Source organism: Hippopotamus amphibius, chromosome X (genome assembly GCF_030028045.1).
Source record: "Hippopotamus amphibius kiboko isolate mHipAmp2 chromosome X, mHipAmp2.hap2, whole genome shotgun sequence".
Classification (NCBI taxonomy): domain Eukaryota; kingdom Metazoa; phylum Chordata; class Mammalia; order Artiodactyla; family Hippopotamidae; genus Hippopotamus; species Hippopotamus amphibius.
The window spans coordinates 31,808,296-31,829,545 of record NC_080203.1 but is presented as its reverse complement, the minus strand read 5'-3'; the positions used below and the strand labels follow the sequence as shown (position 1 = coordinate 31,829,545).

General features: G+C 45.7%; 1 protein-coding gene across 5 annotated transcripts in view; it reads right to left on the bottom strand.

The window, feature by feature from the left end:
• The window catches only part of SEPTIN6 (septin 6), a 65,759-nt gene that overhangs the window by 19,344 nt on the left and 25,165 nt on the right, over window positions 1-21,250 (bottom strand). For all 5 annotated transcript variants that reach the window (XM_057718680.1, XM_057718678.1, XM_057718676.1 and 2 more), the window contains 2 exons: window positions 7,409-7,595; window positions 4,716-4,877 (listed from right to left, as the gene is read on the bottom strand). In XM_057718680.1, the coding sequence (XP_057574663.1) occupies window positions 4,716-4,877; window positions 7,409-7,595 (349 nt within the window). The remainder of the gene's footprint in view (window positions 1-4,715; window positions 4,878-7,408; window positions 7,596-21,250) is intronic.

Sequence of the window (21,250 nt, the reverse complement as noted above, 5' to 3'; positions counted from 1 at the left end):
CGGTTGAAATTTGATCTCACAGCCAATCCTTCCTTTCCATTCTCCTCTAGCTCTGCACCCCAAGAACATTCTTCAGAATGGAAGAACACAGGCGGTAATTAGGAGCTTGGCCATTCAGCTGAAGCGGCCCCCCCTTTCCCCACCCCCCCACTCAGATGCTCCCTGATGATCATCTCAGGTGTTCCCACACCCCTTCCCACTTCAAACACTGTCCCTGAAATGGGACAGAGGGAAAGACAAGTTTATGGATACGGAAGGTGGGTGAGGGGTGGAGGTGGGAAATGTTTCATCAGCCTAGTAGGGACCCATCATGAGGGTCATTGGGCATGCGACACATGGAGCATGGGGTGGGGGACAATGAAATCCTGGAAACGCTGCCTAAGGGCTGGAGCATCTCTGACCTCTGCCAGCTGGTTCTGCACAGGGGTCATCTGGGCACAATTCATTCCCCCCCAGAGACCTCAAATCCACCCCCAAACACTTTCCAGGAAAAGGCTGCCCCTCCTGCAGAGACCCCAAAGCTTTGGTCACGCAAAGGGGCAGCGATGGCAGAGGGCTAGACCGAGGGAGGAGGTGTTGCATCATTCTTATGCATCCTGGGCGCTCAGCTGGCAGTGATGGAGGAGGAGGGCATGTGAAGTGGGAAGTACTTCTCTGGGCTTAAGAGCAAAAAAAGAAAAAAAAATCTAAGAAGAGAATAAAGGCATTAAAAAATGTCAGTATTCCTTGGGTCTGTTATTTTTATCTCCAAAAGACATTGTTAGTTAGAATGACAGGGTCACTTGCTTCCCCTCTTCCTTAAACTGCTGTCATTTTATCCCTCCCTGCTCTAACACACACGGCCCCCGCCGTGGCAGCTTCAGAGGGCTCCCAAGACCTCCCACGGCATACTCCTTTGCAACTGGCATCAACGTCTGTTCTGATAAGTATATGCAAGGATATCACTTCCAAGTGCTCCCAGGCAGATTTCATTTGATTCTACAACAGCCTTCCAGGGCGGTTATTATAAACCCCATTCGCGATTTGGAAAACTGGAGCACAGAAAAGTTAACGGAGTTGCCCAGGTCCCTAAGTCCCGTGCCCAAATCTTCCCAGGCAGCAGTGAGGACACCGTGCTGTAGCTGCCAGCCTCTCCCAGCCACCCAGGGCTGGAAGTCAGCTCAGCTTTGACCATGAAGGACAGGAAATCGTGGGGCCCTCTTTCCGCTGCTCTTGAGAGACTGATGACTCGGACAACAAGAATAGAGTCGAGCAGAGCAGGGAGAAGGCAAACCCTCCAACCAGCCCCACCTCCAGGGCTGACACTTTCTATGTGTGGGCCCGGGGAGGAGAGGCTAGATGCAAGACAGCACTTCTGCTGAAACCCGAGCAGGTCCCTAAGGGGACTCCGTGTAACTCTCTCACCCAAGAGACCTCGGATGCTCCAGTCTCAGAAAACTCCAACAAGAGATAGTCCCAAGCCTCCTCTTGGGAGTCTGTTCCCAGACTCACTACCTTTATGCCCTCATGGGTACCTTAAATTCCTCTCGGTACATTTTAAAGCGTTCGATGATCCAACTGGCATCAATTATTCTACTCTGGTTTGATGACACCCATTCTACTAGGGAGACTAGATGATCATTCCCCTTAGGAAACAGACTGTCAGGAGCGTTTATTCCTCGTCTGATAATATCCCGAGTGGGCGTGGCTTCCTCCCAGGAGACAGCATCTCCCAGTCGTGCTGCTAGCTATGCTGGCCTCCATTCCAGGCTCCTACCGATGACCGAGCGAGAGCATTGCTTGATTCTCTCAAGTCAACCCTTGGCGGTGATTCCCACAAACGTACCTGCCAACCATGGAAATGGCACTGCTGCCTCAGGAGGAGAGATAGCCTTGTGCCTGCGGGTCTCCCTGTGACCCTCCCAGTCACCCATGTGTTCTCACTGGGCCCACATGCCTCCATGAGGGCCAAACCCCAGACCTCATAGGCGGCCAACGGACTGAGCCAAGTCAAGTATCTGGGCCTAGTCCCTGGTCCCTGGCCGTGGTTTGAACCATTCAAAGAACAACATTCGATTTGAACAACATAGCAATTCTAAGCATTAAAGTCTACAACCTTGAGAGCTCTCAAAGCCCTGGTGGAAAGGAGCGCGTAAAAAGACCTCTCCCTCCTTCTCTTTCCCCTCTAGCTGAAATAAGCTTTCTTTCCCCAGAAGCCCGGGGGAAGGCTAGACCTCATGCCTCTCATCTCCTGCCATGAAAATCCCTAGTGGGGAGCTGCGGGATGACTGGCCGGTCTTCTCCACTTGGGCAAGAGGCTTCTTTCCACTCTTCCAATCCACTTCCCATGGCAGTTGGCTGGGGTGGCTGAGGCTGTGGGGCTGGAGTCAAATGCAGAACTGAAAGACCAGCACCCATTCCTCCCACCACCCAAGCCCGGCTCTCTGATGACGCAGGTCCGTGTGCCACGGCTTGTCCGGAGACCCAGTTTGACACAGTCACTCCGGTGGCAGGCAGGCTAAGCAATCCTGTGTCTATATTTTATAGCAGCGACTCCCCACGCCTTCCCCTGTCACAACACATGTAACACAGCATTCACACGCACGCTCCCCTCCCGCACGCAGGCCCAGCTCCAGGCACACTAGCTGTGAGCCGCCCCTGTCTTTCCCACTCAAAACAGCCTGGCGGGACGCAAGGGAAGGAGTGCTGGGCGGTGCTGCTATAGGGATAACCCTGAATCCACTCAAATTTAGGTTTTCACAGTGAAACACTGGCACACTTTGGACTATCGCAAGAAAGGACCCAGAACCCCTTCACAGGACAGCTGCTTCACAGCACAGGAAGTTTTCGAACTTAAGGTGGAGTCTGCCTGAGCTTCAAGCAAGGGCCCAGAGCTAAGCCGAGAGCAGAGCCCAAAATGACTGTCGCTCCTGACCCACAGTGTAGTCAGAGATCATTTTGTGTGATGCCCTGAGTTTCCTGAGGACTCTTCGCCCCTATCTGTCCTAAGCAGAGCAAACCACAAGCCTGAAAGCTGCCTAGTGACTTAGGGAATCCACGTTCGGAAGGTATCTGTGGGGCCTGATGGTCTGAGGTGACTAGGCGCTCCCAGACATCAGTGCCAGTGACACCAGATGACGCATCTCTCTAGGTTCCCATTTTCCTGCAGACTAGACACACTTTCAGGTTTTCTCATCATGACAGAAGCTAGTTTCCATCAAAACGCCCTGACTGCTGGAGAGGATAAGCATTCATCTTTTTTATTTTTTAGTTTTTTAATGCTCACGACCCGGTCAGAGAGGCTACAACTCCACCTCCCATAATGCACACAGCTCTACCCTCAGGCGTGATTTGTCAAAGATGATAAGGGACCTCTCATCACAAACATATCTCGGGTGGTACCCGACGGGCAGGAAGTCAGGAGGCGAGACAGTGACTTGCTGCCCCGCTATGCTAATTTGGTGGCCGATTCATAGGAGGTAGCAGCTGACGCTCTAATGATAACAGGGGGTGGTGGCAGCAGGAAAGTTTTCTAAAAATGGCTTTTATTACAAGGCTTTCCTGAGTTTGGCTATACCCAGGCATTATGTCATTAGGAAAAACTGATGCCTCCCAATAGAGAAAAAGAAATCTGTTCCCAAAGCAGAGGCTTTCTGCAAGCTATTAGCTGTCTCCTTGAAATCACAACATTGAAGATTTCGCAGCAACAGCATCAACACATTGTAAAGAAGCATGAGGAGCTGTCTGACTCCCTGCCTTCTTCATTACTCATTCCTCTAGCCGGGGGAGGGGGGGGGGAGTGAGAGGAAACATGGCAAGTGGTTGGGTTGTTTTTTTTTTTTCTTCAATTCATTCACACTTAATACAGCAAAGCATAACCCCGAAATTTAAAAATAACATTTCTCTAGTCACCAGAAAACCTGGAGGCTACGTGACATTTTTTCCTCCTAGGGGCAGAGGGCTTGATTATCTGAGTACAGATCAGCCTCGAGTCTCCAAAGCCAGCCACCTTTTTCAGCCTTGCCTTCTTTCACGGCATCCATTGTCAAGGCACTGTTTTGGTCAGAGACAAAGACCGTTTGCCTTTCCAGCACTCCCACGGGGGCCGCCTGGCCTAGACCAGGGCGGCATCAGAGAGGAGGGTGGAAGGAGAGGTCTGAATCCCCTGCTCCAACCACTTCTTGGAGTCAGTCTTTCCCTCCCCCAGTCTCTGGCTATTAATCTCTGCATCTCTGAGGAGAGATTCTTTCTCACAAATACCTGAGACTCAGATAATCAAAGTTGACTACACTAGGATGGATGGTGCTGTTTGACTGCTATTTGGTAAAATAATAATAAGAGCAAATGGGGATTTCCTTGGTGGCCCAGGGGTAATGAATCCGCCTTGTAATGCAGGGGATGCCGGTTTGATCCCTGGTCGAGGAACAAAGATCCCATATGCCACGGGGCAACTAAGCCCACGGGCCACAACCAATGAGCTGGCACGCCACAACTAGAGAGCCCATGTGCCGCAAACTACAGAGCCCATGTGCTCTGGAGCCCACGTGCCACAACTATAGAGAGAAAACCCACATGCCACAACTAGAGAGAAGTCCGCACACCGCAACGAAGAGCCTGCGCACCACAAGGAAAGATCCCACATGCCGCAACTAAGACCTGACGCAGCCAAAAAAATAAAAACTAAAAAAAGAAAAGAGCAAATGGCCAGAAAGTTGAAGCCCTGTGCTCCCACTCACGTTCATGGTTCCATTGATCTCTGCCACCGACTCATCATCTGTAGGGAACTGGTAGATCTGGACTCCGTTGCTGACAAGCTCACTGGTGATTTTGATTTTGAACTTTGTTAGCTCACTCTTAGAAATGGCATCTGATTTGGCAATGATGGGGATGATGTTCACCTAGGGAAGGGAGAACAAAGTGGCATCATTGTTGGTAATCTGCAGCTGACAGCAGCATGACCTAGGACTTCTACCAGCTGCCAGAGGGAGCAGCTCAACCCATGGTCCAGGACTGGCCACCTCTGTGGCCAAATAGCAACATAATATACGACAATGAGTGCTTCCTGTGTGCTGGGCACTGAACGAAGTGCTTTACACAGATTAACACAATTAACCCTGACCAAAAACCCTCCCAGGGGGTATTAGTACCACTGTTTTACGACTGAGAAATTGAAGGCACAGAGAGGCTAAGTAGCTTGTCCAAGGCCACAGAGCAGGGAAGTAACGGAACTGGGATCCAGATCCCAGTTTAGCCTTAATCCTAAATCCATAGTCTTAACCTACCAGCTCAGATGCAAATTGATGAGCTGTGTGATATCTTAATATCAAGGTCACTGCTTGGGTGATTCGAAACGAAAGATGACAGTTGGGAATCTACAGCGGACAAGGGGAAAGGTGGCAACTCCTTGCTAACCATAAATTGTCCCAACCTATCCGGTGCAAGCTAGCCCCAGCCAGTGAGAAAGGGACCCACATGGGAAGGGAGGCAGGGCAGGGCTCCATGAAGATGCATACTTGGCCCTCTTTCTGGCAGCAAACACTGATGAACCAACCCACTTACGTGAAGACGATCCTCTGTTATCAATTTGATCTGAGACTTAGCCAAGAAGAGTTATACTGCCGCAGTCTCATGATTAATCTCTGCATAAAGAAAGCAGGTACAATGCCCAATTTTGGACAGTAGGAGAAAGGCCTAAGTCCACCCCAAAGTGCAAGCCACCTGAACCTTAATCCTTGAAATTCCTCCAAGAAAGGACAAGGCTTTTACTGCCAGAGGGTAAAGAAACTTGAAATGCACATGCCTGAGTGAGACAGAGCACAGCTAAGCTCAAGTGCACATGAAAAGCACAGTTGGTCCTGCCAGCAGACTCCAATGGGTTGGCATGGATGGTACCTGTGCCCTGAAAAGAGCTCTAGACTTAAGACAAATCCCACCTTCTTTGCTTTCTGCCTTAGGAGTGCCTCTCAAGGCTGACACCGCAGCTTCAGGTGCTGGTCAAAGAAAGACTGGACCTTGGAGGCACCTGCCTTAAAGTCTTTGGGGCATGGGGGTCGAAGCCCTTGGCGAGGTGGCACAGCAGGCAGAGCCAGTTCTTGGTGCTTTTCACCACGTCCCCCATCGGCACACTGTAAACATAGGCCGAAGCCTGCGAAGCCTGCCTACATAACTCAGCCCACCTACAAGGCCGCCAGCCACATCATTCTGCTGTCTATTCAAGACACGCAGGATGTGGCGACATTTCCCAAGCAGACTGTTACTCAGGGGCGGGGAACTCACTGCTGTGAAAAATGAAAAACTGCTCCTATTCTGATGATAGCTGAAACTCAGTTTTCAGAGTGAATGTGCTACTAAATAACTGCATATAAAGTAGATTTTTTTTGTAAAACACATTCCATGGAGTCTGAGAGAGTTCGGTCTGAATCCCAGACACATTACAAGTTGTCTGACCTGGGGCAAGCTACACGACTGTGCCTCAGTTTCCTCCTGTGTAAAATGGGAATAATAATAGTACCCACCACACTGCATTACGGAAAGGATGAAATAAACACAGTGCATATAAAGTATTCATAACAGTACCAGACACATGCGAAATGCTACAGGAGGAAATGTACCAGGGATTAGGCTTTTTAGAGAATCCTGTGGTCAATGCTTTTGCACAGCCAATAATCCTTTAACATGAAGAATCATTGTCTGATTTATATCCGATGTGGGACTTGCATTTTTCAGTTTATCTTAAAGCAGGATGTGCCTGATTCCCACAGCCATCTTCCTTGGGTATGGAGGAAATAGAACCTAGTGCCACAGATTTGAGTTCAAGTCTAGGCTGTGCCAGGAGCTGGTTCTATAGCAACTGTCATGTCACAACCTCTTAGAGCCTCAGTTTTCTCTTCTATAAAATGGGGGGTAATGATAGTGTTTGCCTTACCGAGTTGTTGCGAGGATTCAATGAGATACTCCATGAGGTATTTTTAGAGTGGTGACATATAAGGGTATTACAAATGTTAGCTGCAATGATAAAATTCTTATTGATAATAAGAATAATAACTTTCAAAGTCAAGTTTGCATGTTTGAGTCTAGTAAAGGTCAGTTAACATTAGGACAAAGGAAAAACACCTTTCCATCGCCAAAGGCTGAGGCCCTAGACCCAGACAGCCGTCTTGCTTGCATCTACCTTTCTTCCCAAGAGGGATCAGGCCAGACAGAGCTCAAGGCGGACATGCCCAGTGCTGGGAACACATCACAAAGCACAGGACTCGGGCTGGATCAATTAACACTCTTTCCGGAGGGACAGGGAATGAAAGGGAGGATAAAGATGCCACAAAACCTCTCCTTGACTCTGGCATCTGCATTGCACAGGAGACCAGCAGGAGGGAGCCCAGCTTGCCCTGCCTTCCACCCGCCCTCGCCCCTGCCTCCCTGGATGCCGTACCTTACTGTCCAGCTTCTTCATCGTCACTAGGTCCAGAGACTTCAAGGAATGACCCGTGGGGGCGATGAAGTACAAGCAGGCGTGGATGCGGGAGTCATGGTAAGTGTGCAGTACCCTGCGGATCTTCAGCTCCTCCTGCAGGTAGGCCTCAAATTGGGCGTCGATGAATTCCACGATGGGCTTGTAGCTAAAGGGGGGAGTAGGGAAATGGCCAGACCGCTTCAAAAACCTGGATTGTGATAGCTTTTGAAACTCTTTTAGATGTTTAAAATGCCCTGGGTAATCTGACTCTCCGCCTCCAGCTGGATTTCTCCATCTCCCCTCAGTAGGGTTCCAATCCCGTCAGACTGGCCACCTCTTTGGTCCCCACATGAGCCAACCGTCGACCCATCAGTGTGCTTTTTCTCTGGAATGTGCATGTCTCTCTTCTCATCCCAGGTCTGCCCTCCCAGGCCTCAAGGCTCGGATGAATGCCCATCTCCTCCGCGATTCCCCAGTGATGTCGGAAATCCCTTCTGTGACCCAGGAGCGTAGCAGAGAATGATGCCTTTGGATCGCTTACTGTTGCTTCACAAGGATTAGACTGTGTTCCTGTGAAGGGCAGGGACGGTGAAGGGCCCTTCTCTGCCCCCATGGGGCCCCGATGCAGTGTGGAACCCACTGGCAGTATCTGCGGAAGGGCTGATTGTGCCCCAGGCTGGGCCCATGTCTTTGCTTCCTGTGTCTCCCCCGCAGCCCAGTGGTGGCCAGAACCTCTCCTTGACCCATTGCTGGGGAATCTTCCAGAATACACACGGTTCTGCTCAATCTTCCTGGGTTCGAGGCGCTCCCCACTTGGCTCCCCTAAGGTCCAGATATTTTTCCAGTTCTCATTTCCTCTAAGGTTGTGACTTTAAAATCTAAGTATTCAGACAAAATTTGGTAAAGATAGTCCTGCCTGCACAACCTCAACACATGTGCATACACCCCTCACCCCCCCAGCCCCCCCAGCTCAATGAGTCTCCAGGCAGAATGCTGCTTTGTGGCCCCAAGCCTTGCCAGGAGTCTTAGCCAAGAATCAGTCCTCTGCTCCTCCCTGTCCTGGGAAGCTTCTCTCTTCTCTCCCAGGCCATTCCTGCCACCCCTGCAGGCTCTTTCTGCCCTAACTAGGTCAGCTTAGCCTCCACCCTGCCTCTGTTCTCATCTCCCTGTCTGTCCGCTGCCTCTCCATCTGGGGCTTCCTCCCTTCAAGCTGGAAAAGGTTTGCCATCCGGCTGGGGACAGGGAGTCTGTAGGAAGGGAACATGATTGAAGAAGGAGCGGGGCTCAGCCAGTGCATCCCACCTGCAGCAGTCCCCAACCTGAGCCTTTTTGAAAGATGACCCTTAGTAGAGAAGGTAAAAGAGCTTTTTAAAAAAAATCACAGAATTCTAGATTCTGAGAGCTACATACAGAGAAAGCCAGATGCAGGGTACCTCTGGTGCCCCAGAGAAAAATCTAAAAATATAGTCTTTTCTTCCTTTGATCCCTGTGAGCCAAACATTGTTCGGTAGGGTAATGGCATCAAAGAATCTCTTGGTTGCAGAGATCCTTAGAATGTTCCTGAAGAATTCGGAATGGGGGTGGGGGGATACATCCCTAAGGTTTATCTAATTAATTTTCGGGTGACTGGCTCATTTGAGTGATCTAATCATGGCACTGCTACATTTTCTCCCTCCATTACATAACTTTTTTACTTCATTTTTTTTTTGCTCTACAAAAAGGATCAAAGGAGGAAAGAAAACAATTCATTTTTAGCTTTTTTTTTACCCCTTGAATCTCTAGTGATACCCTGAGCCTACATTTCTGCTAACACCTTTGGCTCTTAGGGTCTCTGAAGAGATGCATCGTCAGACCAGCCAAACCAGCCAGTCAACCAGTAGGATTTGGTTTAGACTAATCCTTACGTGGATGACTCATCTTTGTCTTGTTCACTTCCCCCCCTTTTCATGCATTTTCTTTTTTTCCTTCCAGTTTTATTGAGATATGTGACATACAGCACTGTATAAATTTAAGGTGTACAGCATAATGATTTGATTTCCATGCATCATGATGTGATTATCACAATAACTTTAGTGAACATCCATCATCTCATATAGGTGCAAAATTAAAGAAATACAAAAAAATTTCCCTTTTGATGAGAATTCAGGATTTACTCTCTTAACTTTCACATGTAACATACAGCCATGTTAATTATACTTATCATGTTGTACATTACATCCCTCATGCCTGTCTATGTTATAACTAGGGTCTTATTCATCTTTACGTCCTCAACATCCGGCATGGTATCTGGAATACAGTAAGGGTCCCACCCCCATTCCCAATGGGTCATCTTCCCTCAGTGGCCATCTCCCCCCATCCCACTCTGTCACGCTCACTGGACTCCAGTCCATGGTAAACAAAATCCCTTACTCCCATAGGCAACCTCCTCACAAAATGCTCCCTTCCCCTAAGTGACACCTGACTCCCCTTCAGAGATGCTGCTTCCCTCATAATCCTTCTCAACTGGAAATTCCTTCATCCCTCACACCCAAAGGCAGCCTTTTTTTCCAGTCTATTTTCCCTGGCCTACTATGATCTCTTCCATCTCTTAGAAAACCCAGCTCCAATATCCTCTACCCCTCCTCCTCACTACTGTTTATCTTTTACTTTTCAGGGTAGGAATTCTTAACCAGGGTCCAGAGACCTCCAAGGGGTCTATGGATAGAATTCATAGGATCCAAGAACTTGGATAGAAAAAAACCTCATCTCTGTCACTAAGCTCTAACTGAAGTTTAGTTTCTTCAGGTACAAAAGTAGGTAGCAATCTACAGTCATTTCAGGAGTGCCTGTGATTTCATAACCAACAGAAATCACCAATATTTTTTGTTTCCCATTACAGTTGCTGCAAATATCTCAAAGTAGCATTTATAATCATCGCAACTTCTAAATTATAATAGTCACTAGACCTGCATATAGATATTGTTATTTCAGGGATTAAAAGACAAGCACACAGATTACTATATTACAATTTTAAAATATTTTGGTAACTATTATTTTGTATAATTGATGCATTTTAGGCATTTAAAAATGTTATTCTGAGCCCATAGGCCTCACTGGTTTGCTTAAGGGGCAAAAGGCACAAAACAAGCTCTGGTTTAGACACTATTTCTTATTCATTTCAGATAGTGATATATACTATGAAGATAATAAAACAGGATAATAGGGGCTTCCCTGGTGGCGCAGTGCTTGGGAATCTGCCTGCCAACGCAAGGGATGCAGGTTCAATCCCTGGTCCGGGAAGATCCCACAGACCGCAGAGCAACTGAGCCCATGCGCCACAATTACTGAGCCTGCACTCTAGAGCCTGCGAGCCACAAGTACTGAGCCCACACGCCGCAACTACTGAAGCCCCAACACCTAGAGCCTGTGCTCTGCAACAAGGGAAGCCACCGCGATGAAAAGCCCTCGCACCGCAACAAAGAGTAGCCTCCACTCGCCACAAACAGAGAAAGCCTGTGCACAGCAACAAAGACCCAATGCAGCCAAAAATAAATGAATAATAAAATAAATCTTCAAAAAAAAAAGAAAATATGATAACGGGAGAAAAAGTGGCTGAGGGTTCAGCTACTTTAAATACAGTGATCAGGGAAGGTTTCTCTGAGGATGTGGCATATGAGCTGCAAGGATGAGAATGACATGCATCGAGAATCTGGGAGAAGAGCATTCCAGGAAGAGAGAATAACAAATGCAATGGTCCTGAGGCAGAAACAAGCTTGACAAGTTTGAGCAATAGAAGTAGTGAATGAAGGAAGAACAATAAACCATTTACAACCGCCTAAAGGTGGCAACAACTCAAATGGCCATCAACCGATAAAGTGTGGAACATCACACAATGGAATATTACTCAGCCATGAAAAGGAAGAAAATGCTGCCACATGGATGAATCTTGAAAATATCATGCTAAGTGAGAGAAGCCAGGCACAAAAGGACAAATAGTATATGGTTCCACTTCTATGAGGTTCCTAGAATAGTCAAATTCACAGAAACAGGAAATAGAATAATTGTTACTTACTGGGGGCTGAGGGGCGAGGGGAATGGGGAGTTATTGTTTAATGTGTTTCCTTTTGGAGTGATGAGAATGTCTGGGGACTAAACAGAGGTGGTGGTTGCACAACATGGTGAATTTATTAAATGCCACTGTACTGCTCACTTTAAAATAGTTAATTTTGTGTTATGTGAATTTCACTTCAAGAAATTTAAGAAGAATAAGGGATGAAGCAAGTGAGGTAGCAGGGGACAGCTCACGTAGGGTCTTGTGGGTAGGCTATAGTAAGGGTTTTTTTTTTGTACTGTGAATAGTGTCTGCTGGTCCATAATGTTTTCTATTGGTTACTGTCAGGTGATAAGAAGTCTATGGTTTTCTGCATGTTTATTTTGAAATTGGCTACCTCACTAAACTATTATTCATTAGAATTGTCTTTCAGTTGATTATATTGGGTTTCCTAAACAGAGATATTACAGAAAATAATAATTTTAGCTTTCAATAAATACTTATCAATTGTCATCTTTCTTGATAATGTTGACCAGTCCCTTCTTAAAACAGTATCCTGTGGCTTCGCTGCCATCATTAACTCCTACCTCTGTAATAACTCTTCTTTCTCACTCGCCTTAGCTTAAACTCTTGGCTTGTCTCTGACGTTCCATCCTGGACCATCTTTTGTTGTCATTCTACACATCACATGCACGTTAGCCCTGCGTGGTCCCAGTCATTCCATGGCCTGAGTTATCACCGTCTCCCATCACGCATCCTAGACACCTGGAAGTCATCCCAGTCTCCTCCCACGTGCCAGTCCTCGGTGCAAACACAGCTGTTAGAAGCTCTCCTGCTAGAAACCCAGAAGGCTTGATCACAGACAGCATACTTGAACAGCACCGTCTCAGGCATCAAAACCAAGATACCACGAAGTCAGGTCGACTGGAACAGTGCTCAGAGTACGAACAGCTAACGTACTCCATCCTTCCATTCACCTCTTCCCTCTACACTCATCGCTATTCCACTCTCTCCTCGTGGACTCACTGTCCCTCAAAAATATGTCCACTGTGCCCTCTGAACCCCCTGAACCATGATAAACAAAATTGCCTGCATCTCTGCCACTCAGAATGTGGTCCCTGAACCGGCAGCGCTAGCATCACCTGAAGCCTTGTTAGAAATGCAGACTCTCCTGGCCCCAACCCAGGCCTACGGGATCAGAATCTACATCTTATTTAAGAGCCTCAGTGGCTTGTATGCAACTTTAAAGCTTGAGAAGTGCTGGCTTGTATCAGCTCCCTCTTCATAGAACTTGCCTACCTCTTCACGCTACTGGAAACCTAGTTCTCCCCCGAGAACCCCACAATCCTGAGGACCCCATTGCCTGGCAGCTCCCTCCATGTAGGCTTCTTATTCTCCCACGACCTGTGTACATTGGGCTCAGTGTGGTGGGCATTCAGGTAGCCCCTCAGCGCCCCTTCTAGACCATTACTCCTCTACCTCAGTGTAAAACAACTTTCTCCATTTGAGACCTGTTCCAACCTCTTCTGGTGGACCTGACCCAGTCTTTCTCCCCATTCTGGGTGACTGCAATGTGCTTGCAGACACACCATCAACCTTCAGCCTCTTTATTCCTTGATTGCCTCAACTTCACCAACCTCCAGCTCCCTCTACTTCAGGCACCTGCACTCCATGCCATTCTCCAGGCCAGCTTCACCAAGACAGCCTCTAACATCCCACTATCTGACCACCACCGCACAACTTCCAGCTCTCTTATGCCTTCAGTCTGCCTAAACCTGATCTTTCACCTCATAGAATCCTCTGGTACCTGGACCTCTCCATTATCTCACAAGATATCAGCCCCCTCCTGGCCTTATCTCCTTCTTGGCCCAGGCTGATCCCCATACACTCTTTTATCAACTTACCTCCCATTGCACCCCTGCCTTCCACCCTCCTTGCCTAGCAAAACTGCTGGGCTGAAAGACGGTATGATCTTCTACTTTATCAACAAAATCAAGGTCACCAGGCTCACACTACCCCAACCCACCTCACTCCCACCTCTTCCCTGTTCCCCTCCAGTCTCTGGGGATGAAGGGTCACTCATCCTGTTCAAGGTCCATCACCCCTTATGCACTTGATCTTATTCCTTTCAGGCTCTTTGAAAACCTGGCTTCATCTATCAGCTCCTCACCTCCTACTGACTACCCCCTCCCCACAACCTATAAACAGGCTTAAGTCTTCCCTCATTAAAAAATAAATAAATAAAATAAATAAAAGGTCTTTCCACAGCCCAATCCTCCTCAACCACACATTTCCCCCCAGATACTGCCCTGTGTCTTTTCTACCCCTAGCAGTCAAGTTTCTTTTCTACACCTACTACAGGGTGTGGCATGTAATATGTAGCCGATAAATGTTTAATGCATAGACGGAGGGGCTTTTTTGAAAGAATAATCCACTCATTTATTTATTTATTTTTACTTCTCATTCATTCTTCAACACATTGTAGACTGTTTTCTACCTTCACCAGCATCCTAGTTAAAACACTCAATGGATACGTTGGGGGTGTTTGGTTGTTGTTTGAAATATAGTTGATCTACAGTGCTGTGTTAGTTTCAGGTGTACAGCAAAGTGATTCAGTTATATTGCATATCTTCTTCTTCAGATTCTTTTCCGTTATAGGTTATTCCAAGATATTGAATATAGTTCCCTGTGCTACACAGTAGGTCCTTGTTGTTTATTTGATATATAGTGGTGTGTATCTGTTAATCCCAAACTCCTAATGTATCCCCCGCCCTTTCCCCCTTTGGTAACCATAAGTTTGTTTTCTATGTCTGTGAGCTGGATGCTTTTGGTTTTAAATGATGAAAAGCTAGAGGTGTTTATTTTATTTTTCCCATCAATGTATATTTCATTCATTCATTCAACAAATGTGTACTGAATATCCACTATAAGCCAGTTCGCTACCCTGTACTCATCCTGCAAGACTTCAAGACTTAGCCCAGCTATTCCTAATCACCTCCTCTCCCCTTTCAGCAACCTCCATGCTGTACTCCCACCACCAGTCTTGATTGCTACTCTTCCTGTTCCCACAGGCCCCCTCCACATACCTCTGTTACTGTACTTAGCATATTATGTGGAGTTTGTATACACATCTGCTCCCTCTACTAAACTACGAGCTCCTTAACTAGAGACTGTGCCTTATTTCTTGGTATCCCTGGCACCTCACACTGTATCTGGCACACAGTAGACATTTAGTATTTTATAAACTGAACTAGATCCCCCCACATTTGGTAACTATGTCTTGTGGATTCTTTCTCTCATATCTGCCCCCTCCTCTTTATCCTCGAAGCTTCTGCTCCTGCTCAAGCCTTTGTCATCCCTCCCATCCTCATAAAACTCACACGTGACCTTCTTGCCTCCCTCTAGACACTGCTTTATCTTTTTCCCAGCTCAGAAAAGCTTTTTAAAGGGGCAGTGTATATCCACTTTATCTGCTTCCTTTTAAACTTTTTCAATTCTTTTTAAAATTTATTTTTAATTACGCAAGCAATACATGTACTTAATCTACCCTCCTCAGAGGTAACTACTATTTTCAGTTTGTTGATTATTCTTGCAGACTTTTTTCTATGCCTCTAGAGAGCGAGCAAGAGAGAGAGGTGTTGGTTTTATTGGGAAGGGGCAGATTTATACAAATGGCATCATGATCTGTGTATCATTCTTCAGCTTCTTTCACTTAACAACATGTTTATGCGAGTATATACAGGTCTAACTCATGCTTTTACACTGTCAAATACAGCTCCATGGTATGGTTGTCCTATAGCTCTTTTAGTTGCCCTACTGGTGGAAATTTAGACTGTTTAAAAGTTTTTTCATTCCATAAGCAATGCTGCAGTGAACATCCTTTTTGTATGCTTTTTATGAACATGTACAATTGTTTCTCTAGGCTGTATACCTAAAGGTGGACCTGCTGGATCGTAAGATATTCACATTTAAAATTTTAATAGATACCGTCAAATTTGCCCTTTAAAAAAATCTGTATCACATGTACCACAATGTTCACTGCAGCACTATTTACAACAGCCAGGGCATGGAAGGAACCTAAATGCCCATCGACAGATGAATGGATAAAGAAGATGTGGCACATATACACAATGGAGCATTACTCAGCCATAAAAAGGAATGAAATTGGGACATTTGTAGCAACATGGATGGACCTAGAGACTGTCAAACAAAGCGAAGTAAATCAGAAAGACAGAAAAACAAATACCAGATGCTAATGCATACATATGGCATCTAGAAAAATGGTACTGATGAACCTAGTGACAAGGCAGGAATAGAGATGCAGACGTAGAGAAGGGACTTGAGGACACGGGGGTGGGGGGAGGGGAAGCTGGGATGTAGTGAGAGAGTAGCATTGATATATACACACTACCAAATGTGAAATAGATAGCTAGTGGGAAGCTGCTACAGCGCACAGGGAGATCAACTTGATGCTTTGTGAAGACCTAAAGGGGTGGGGTAGGGAGGGTGGGAGGGAGGCTCAAGAGGGAGGGGATATGGGAATTTATGTATAAATACAGCTGATTCACTTTGTTGTACAGCAGAAACTAACACAATATTGTAAAGCAATTATACTCCAATAAAGATTAAAAAAGCAAAAAAACCAAAACACACATAAAAAGAAGATATAGCACATATATGCAGTGGAATATTACTCAGCCATAAAAAGGAATGAAATCGAGTTATTTGCAGTGAGGTGGATGAACCTAGAGTCTGTCATACAGAGTGAAGTAAGCCAGAAAAAGAAAAACAAATACCATATGCTAACGCATATATATGAAATTTAAAAAAAAACAGCACTGATGAACCCAGTGGCAGGACAAGAATAAAGATGCAGACGTAGAGAAGGGACTTGAGGACAAGGGTGGGGCGGAGGGGAGGCTGGGATGTAGTGAGAGACTAGCATTGACATATATACACTACCAAATGTAAAACAGATAGCTAGTGGGAAGCTGCTGCATAGCACAGGGAGATCAGCTTGGTGCTTTGTGGCGACCTAGTAGGGAGGGTGTGAGTGAGGCTCAAAAGCGAGGGGGTATGGGGATATGTGTATAAATACAGCTGATTCACTTTGGTGTACAGCAGAAACTAATACAACATCATAAAGCAATTATACTCCAATAAAGATGTATTTTAAAAATCTGTATCAATTTACACTCCCAGCAACAGGAATGAAATTATCTGATATTAATGGATACTGTATTTTCATGTTTTATTTTCGCAAATCTGATAGATGAAAAAAATACTTCATTGTTTCATTTCACATTTCCCTAATCACTGATGAAGTTGACTGAATGACCATCATTTCATATGCTGATGGGTCAATTACTTGTTTATTTCTCATTGAATTATAGAAGCTCTCTTTTAGGTTTAGAAAAATCCTTTGCTATATAGGTTGCAAATATTTTCTCTCCATCTGTAGTTTGTTTTTACTTTTGTTTATAGTATCTTTCAATAGACCATTGACTGAAAAAATGCACAACCTAAAAGTTGAGAATTATGTTTTATTTGGTGGACAAAACTGAGGACTTAAGCCTAGAAGACAGCCTCTCAGATAGCTCTGAGGAACTGCTCCAAAGAGGTAAAGGAGGAGCCAGGACATACAGGGGTTTTTGCAACCAAAACCAGGTAGTCAGAACATTAAAAGATTACTGTTAGTTACAGAAAACCAGACATCTCAAGTTAATGAATGTAGCACTTTTCTATGTATGGGAAGAGGCAAGAGTCTCGCTGGGCTCACTGAAATCATGCCTTTGACAGACATCTTAACTATCTAGGGCCAGTATCCTGCTTTTCTCCATCCTGAATCCCCTCAGGATGCACTGTTGCGGGTGGCCTCAGAGGCTGCTGGCTTGATGGCTGCAACATCCTTGGTTTACTGATAAGGCAGCTGACATTTTTCATCCACAAGACAAAGGTTTTTAGGTTGTTTTCTTTTTTTAAATTTTTAACGAGTTTAAATCTGTCAGTCTTCTATGACTTTTGGATTTTGTGTCACGATTAGAAAAGCCTTCTCTATCCCCCAAGTTATAAAAATATTCTCCTACATTTTCTCCTCATATTTTTAGACTTTGTTTTTAATCCAACTGGAATCTATTTTTGTGAATAGTGTTTGTGTGGGACGGTCTCATCTTATTTTTTCCTAACGGATGGCCTATTTTCCCAGTGCATTTTCTTGAATAGTTCATTCTTTCCTTGCTGACTTACAAATGCTAAATTCCCCCATAAACATGAATTTCATCTTTGACTCATTTTTCTGTTCAATTGCTCCTTTTGCTATTCTGATGCCTTTACTTCTTTACCTCCCATTCACTCACGGCAATCTAGTTTCTACCCACAATTTCCCTGGACTTATTATTCCTAAGTGTATTAATGACCTTCATGTTGCCAAAACCAATGGATACTTTTCAGTTTTTAATCTTCCTGGACACCATTTATCATCCTCTCCCATATGCTGCATGATACAACTCTCCCTGGATTCTTTTACCAATAAAAGTCACGATCATAACAACATCTTCTGTTCCTTAGTTACCCTGTGCCAGACACTGTTTAAGCACTTCCTATGTCGTACTCGTGGAGTATGACTCACCCATAACCCTCTAGATAGATATTAGTAATACCGTCATCCCCACTTTACAGAAAACTGAGGCATAGAGAATTTAAGGGCCTAGTTGCAGTGTAAGCCCTGACAGTTGTAACTTGCATTTTTTTCTCAGCTCTTTATTGGAGTATAATTGCTTTACACTGTTGTGCCAGTTTCTGCTGTACAACAAAGCGAATCAGCTGTATTTATACATATATCCCCATATCCCCTCCCTCTTGAGCCTCCCTCCCACCCTCCCTATTCCACCCCTCTAGGTCATCACCAATCTGTAACTTGCAATTTTGTAATGCAAGTGCCTGATTTAAGCTTTGAATTCAGAGGCATCCACTTCAAAAAGGCATCTACTTCAAGGACAGCTATCTCAAATAAACACATTGCCAGCCACAGAAAGGTAAGGAACAAGGCCCCCACCCCAGGCTTCTTTGTTTTAAAGATCTTTAAAAAAAAAACAAATTTATTTATTTGGTTGCACTGGGTCTTAGTTGCAGCTTGCCGGCTCCTTAGCTGCAGCTTGCGGGCTCCTTACTTGTGGCATGCGAACTCTTAGTTATGGCATGCATGTGGAATCTAGTTTCCTGACCAGGGATCGAAACTGGGCCCCCTGCATTGGCAGCGCAGAGTCTCATCCACTGCGCCACCAAGGAAGTCCCTGTTTTAAAGATCTTGGTGGATTTCCATAACTCACTATTTAGGCTTCTTATTTTTTCTCTCCCCATATTTTAAATTCCTGCTCTTATGTTTTAAATTCAACAATAAAGAGCAAACCCTCAAAACCACAGGCCGCTCACCCTCATTCCCAATGAAAGCAGAACCCCAGGCCCAGGTGCTCTCTCTCTGTCTTTCTCTACCCTTGACCTCACTGTGTAGCCCCAGGTGTGCCGTGTCCTTTCCAGGACCTGTGAGTAATAAACCTTCCCCTTCAAGTTTCCCGATGGTTATTACTGAGGGCGTCTTGCAATCATAATAAGAACCACAACAGTCCAGCCACAACATTGATTATGCGTAGGCTGAGGCCAGCACAAAACACCTGTCCAGGATCCCTGAACTAATAGGTAGCAAGATGGGGGACTTCCTAGGTGGCTCAGCGGTTGGGAATCCACCTGCCAATGCAGGGGACACGAGTTCAACCCCTGCTCCGCGAGGATCCCATGTGCCGTGGAGCAACTAGGCCCATTTGCCACAACTATTGAGCCCGTGTGCCACAACTACTGAAGCCCACACACCTAGAGCCCGTGCTCCACAATAAGAGAAGCCACCGCAATGAGGAGCCTGCACACCACAATGAAGAGCAGCCCCCACTCGCCGCAACTAGAGAAAGCCCATGTGCAGCATCGAAGGCCCAATGCAGCCAATAAATAAATAAATTTATAAAAAATAAATTAAAAAATAAGTAGCAAGATGGGATTTGAACCTAGGTCTGTCTAAGACCAAAGCCTAAGTTCCTAAGCACACCCTTCTCCAGCCTGTCCTCTGTCTCCCTCTGAAGTTTCTTTTGCTCCAGCATCTTTCAAATGGTGGCCTTCCCCAGGATATGGCCTTCATCACTGCTCTTCTCAGTTTGCCCCTGCACCCTGGGTAAAACAGGGCCTTCTGATGCTCTATTTCAATTCAGCTGAACTGACCTATCTATGCCCTCGTGGGTTAGAATGGAGAAAACACAGCTTTTTATTACAAATCCCTGGAGCTTACTCCACTGTTCCCCAGCCCACTTTGGGTTGGCCAAAAAGTTCATTCAGGTTTGTTTATAAGATGTTACAGAAAAACCTGAACGAACTTTTTGGTCAACCCAATACTTATTCGAGTTTGTATTATTTGATGTAAGCATGTATCACATTTATAATCAGGAAAAATAGTATGGATATTAAAAATATAAGAGAAGTAGATTAGCCTCTAAGGTGCTCTATCAGTTCGGCCCTCCCAAACCATCACAATGCAGGCGTTTTCCAATGTTAGACATGTCGACTACATGTTACTGAGAACTGTGAGAAACTTAATTGAGATGTTGAGCAATCTGCAGCTGAGATTAATCACTCATATGTGACCCAAATATCCCCTTTCCCCAGGGTTTAATTTATTCTCCACCAAACAAGATTAGCACAATAAGCAAGCCTATAAAAAGCGGAGGGGTCCTTCGTTTAGAATTTCAAATGGAAAACAGAACTCAGTTCAATTATCAAGGAGCTGAATACATTTATTCATTATAAGGAAATGAGTATGGCTGTTGTTATTTTAAGGGAGAAATAGAAGAATTTGGGATACAGTTCATCTAAGAAGCCAGGGAATCCTCAAAGGATGAGTAGACACTTTGCTCAAAATGAAAAATGCCCTTTTCTGCGAAGAGCACGTGTGATAACCATGTGACTTTTAGTTAAATGCAGATGGTGCCTGACCCCTCCCCCTCCCTCAACCCAGCCCTCATCTTGTCCTCATCTGAGCCTCACTCCGGCCCTCACTGGCACACAGTCTCAACCACCCCCAGTCTCTCCTCCTACCTCTCTGCTTATTCCAGCTCAGTCTCTTTCCAGGATGTCTTTTCCTCCATCTGCTGACTTAACATCCTTTGTCTTTAGCCCAGTGTTCGTCTCGCTCGGCTCCAGTCCCTGGATGATCTTACATGTGTCTGTGGCTGGAACATATCACCTATACCTTGATAACCCAAGTCTGTTTCCAGTGCAGACCCTCTCCTGACCTCTAACCCTATATATTCACCTGCCTACCAATAAAGGTCATCTCCTCTCTCAATGGTCCGCAGGCAGCTCAAACTCGACGTGTCCGAAACAGAGCTGATTCTTTTTAAACCTGGTTCTCTTATAATACCTCGTACTGAATGCTGCCACCATCTGTCCGCTCTTCAAAGCCAGAAATCCAAGCCTCATTCTAGGTTCTTCTTTTGCCTTCCCTACCCCATGCCAAGACTCTACCAAGTCCTGTTGAGTCTACCTACTCAATAGTTATCAAATCTGTCTCCTCCTCCCTGTCTCAGCAACTGTTTCACCGCTGGCCTCTATCGAATTGGTCCAACAGTCTCCCAATTGGTCTTCCTGCTCTCCAGCCCACTTCCATACTATCCCAAAACCCCTTCTTCAAAGGCCAATCCAACTACATCATTCTACTTCATAAAGCCTTTCAATGGCTCCACATCTGCATA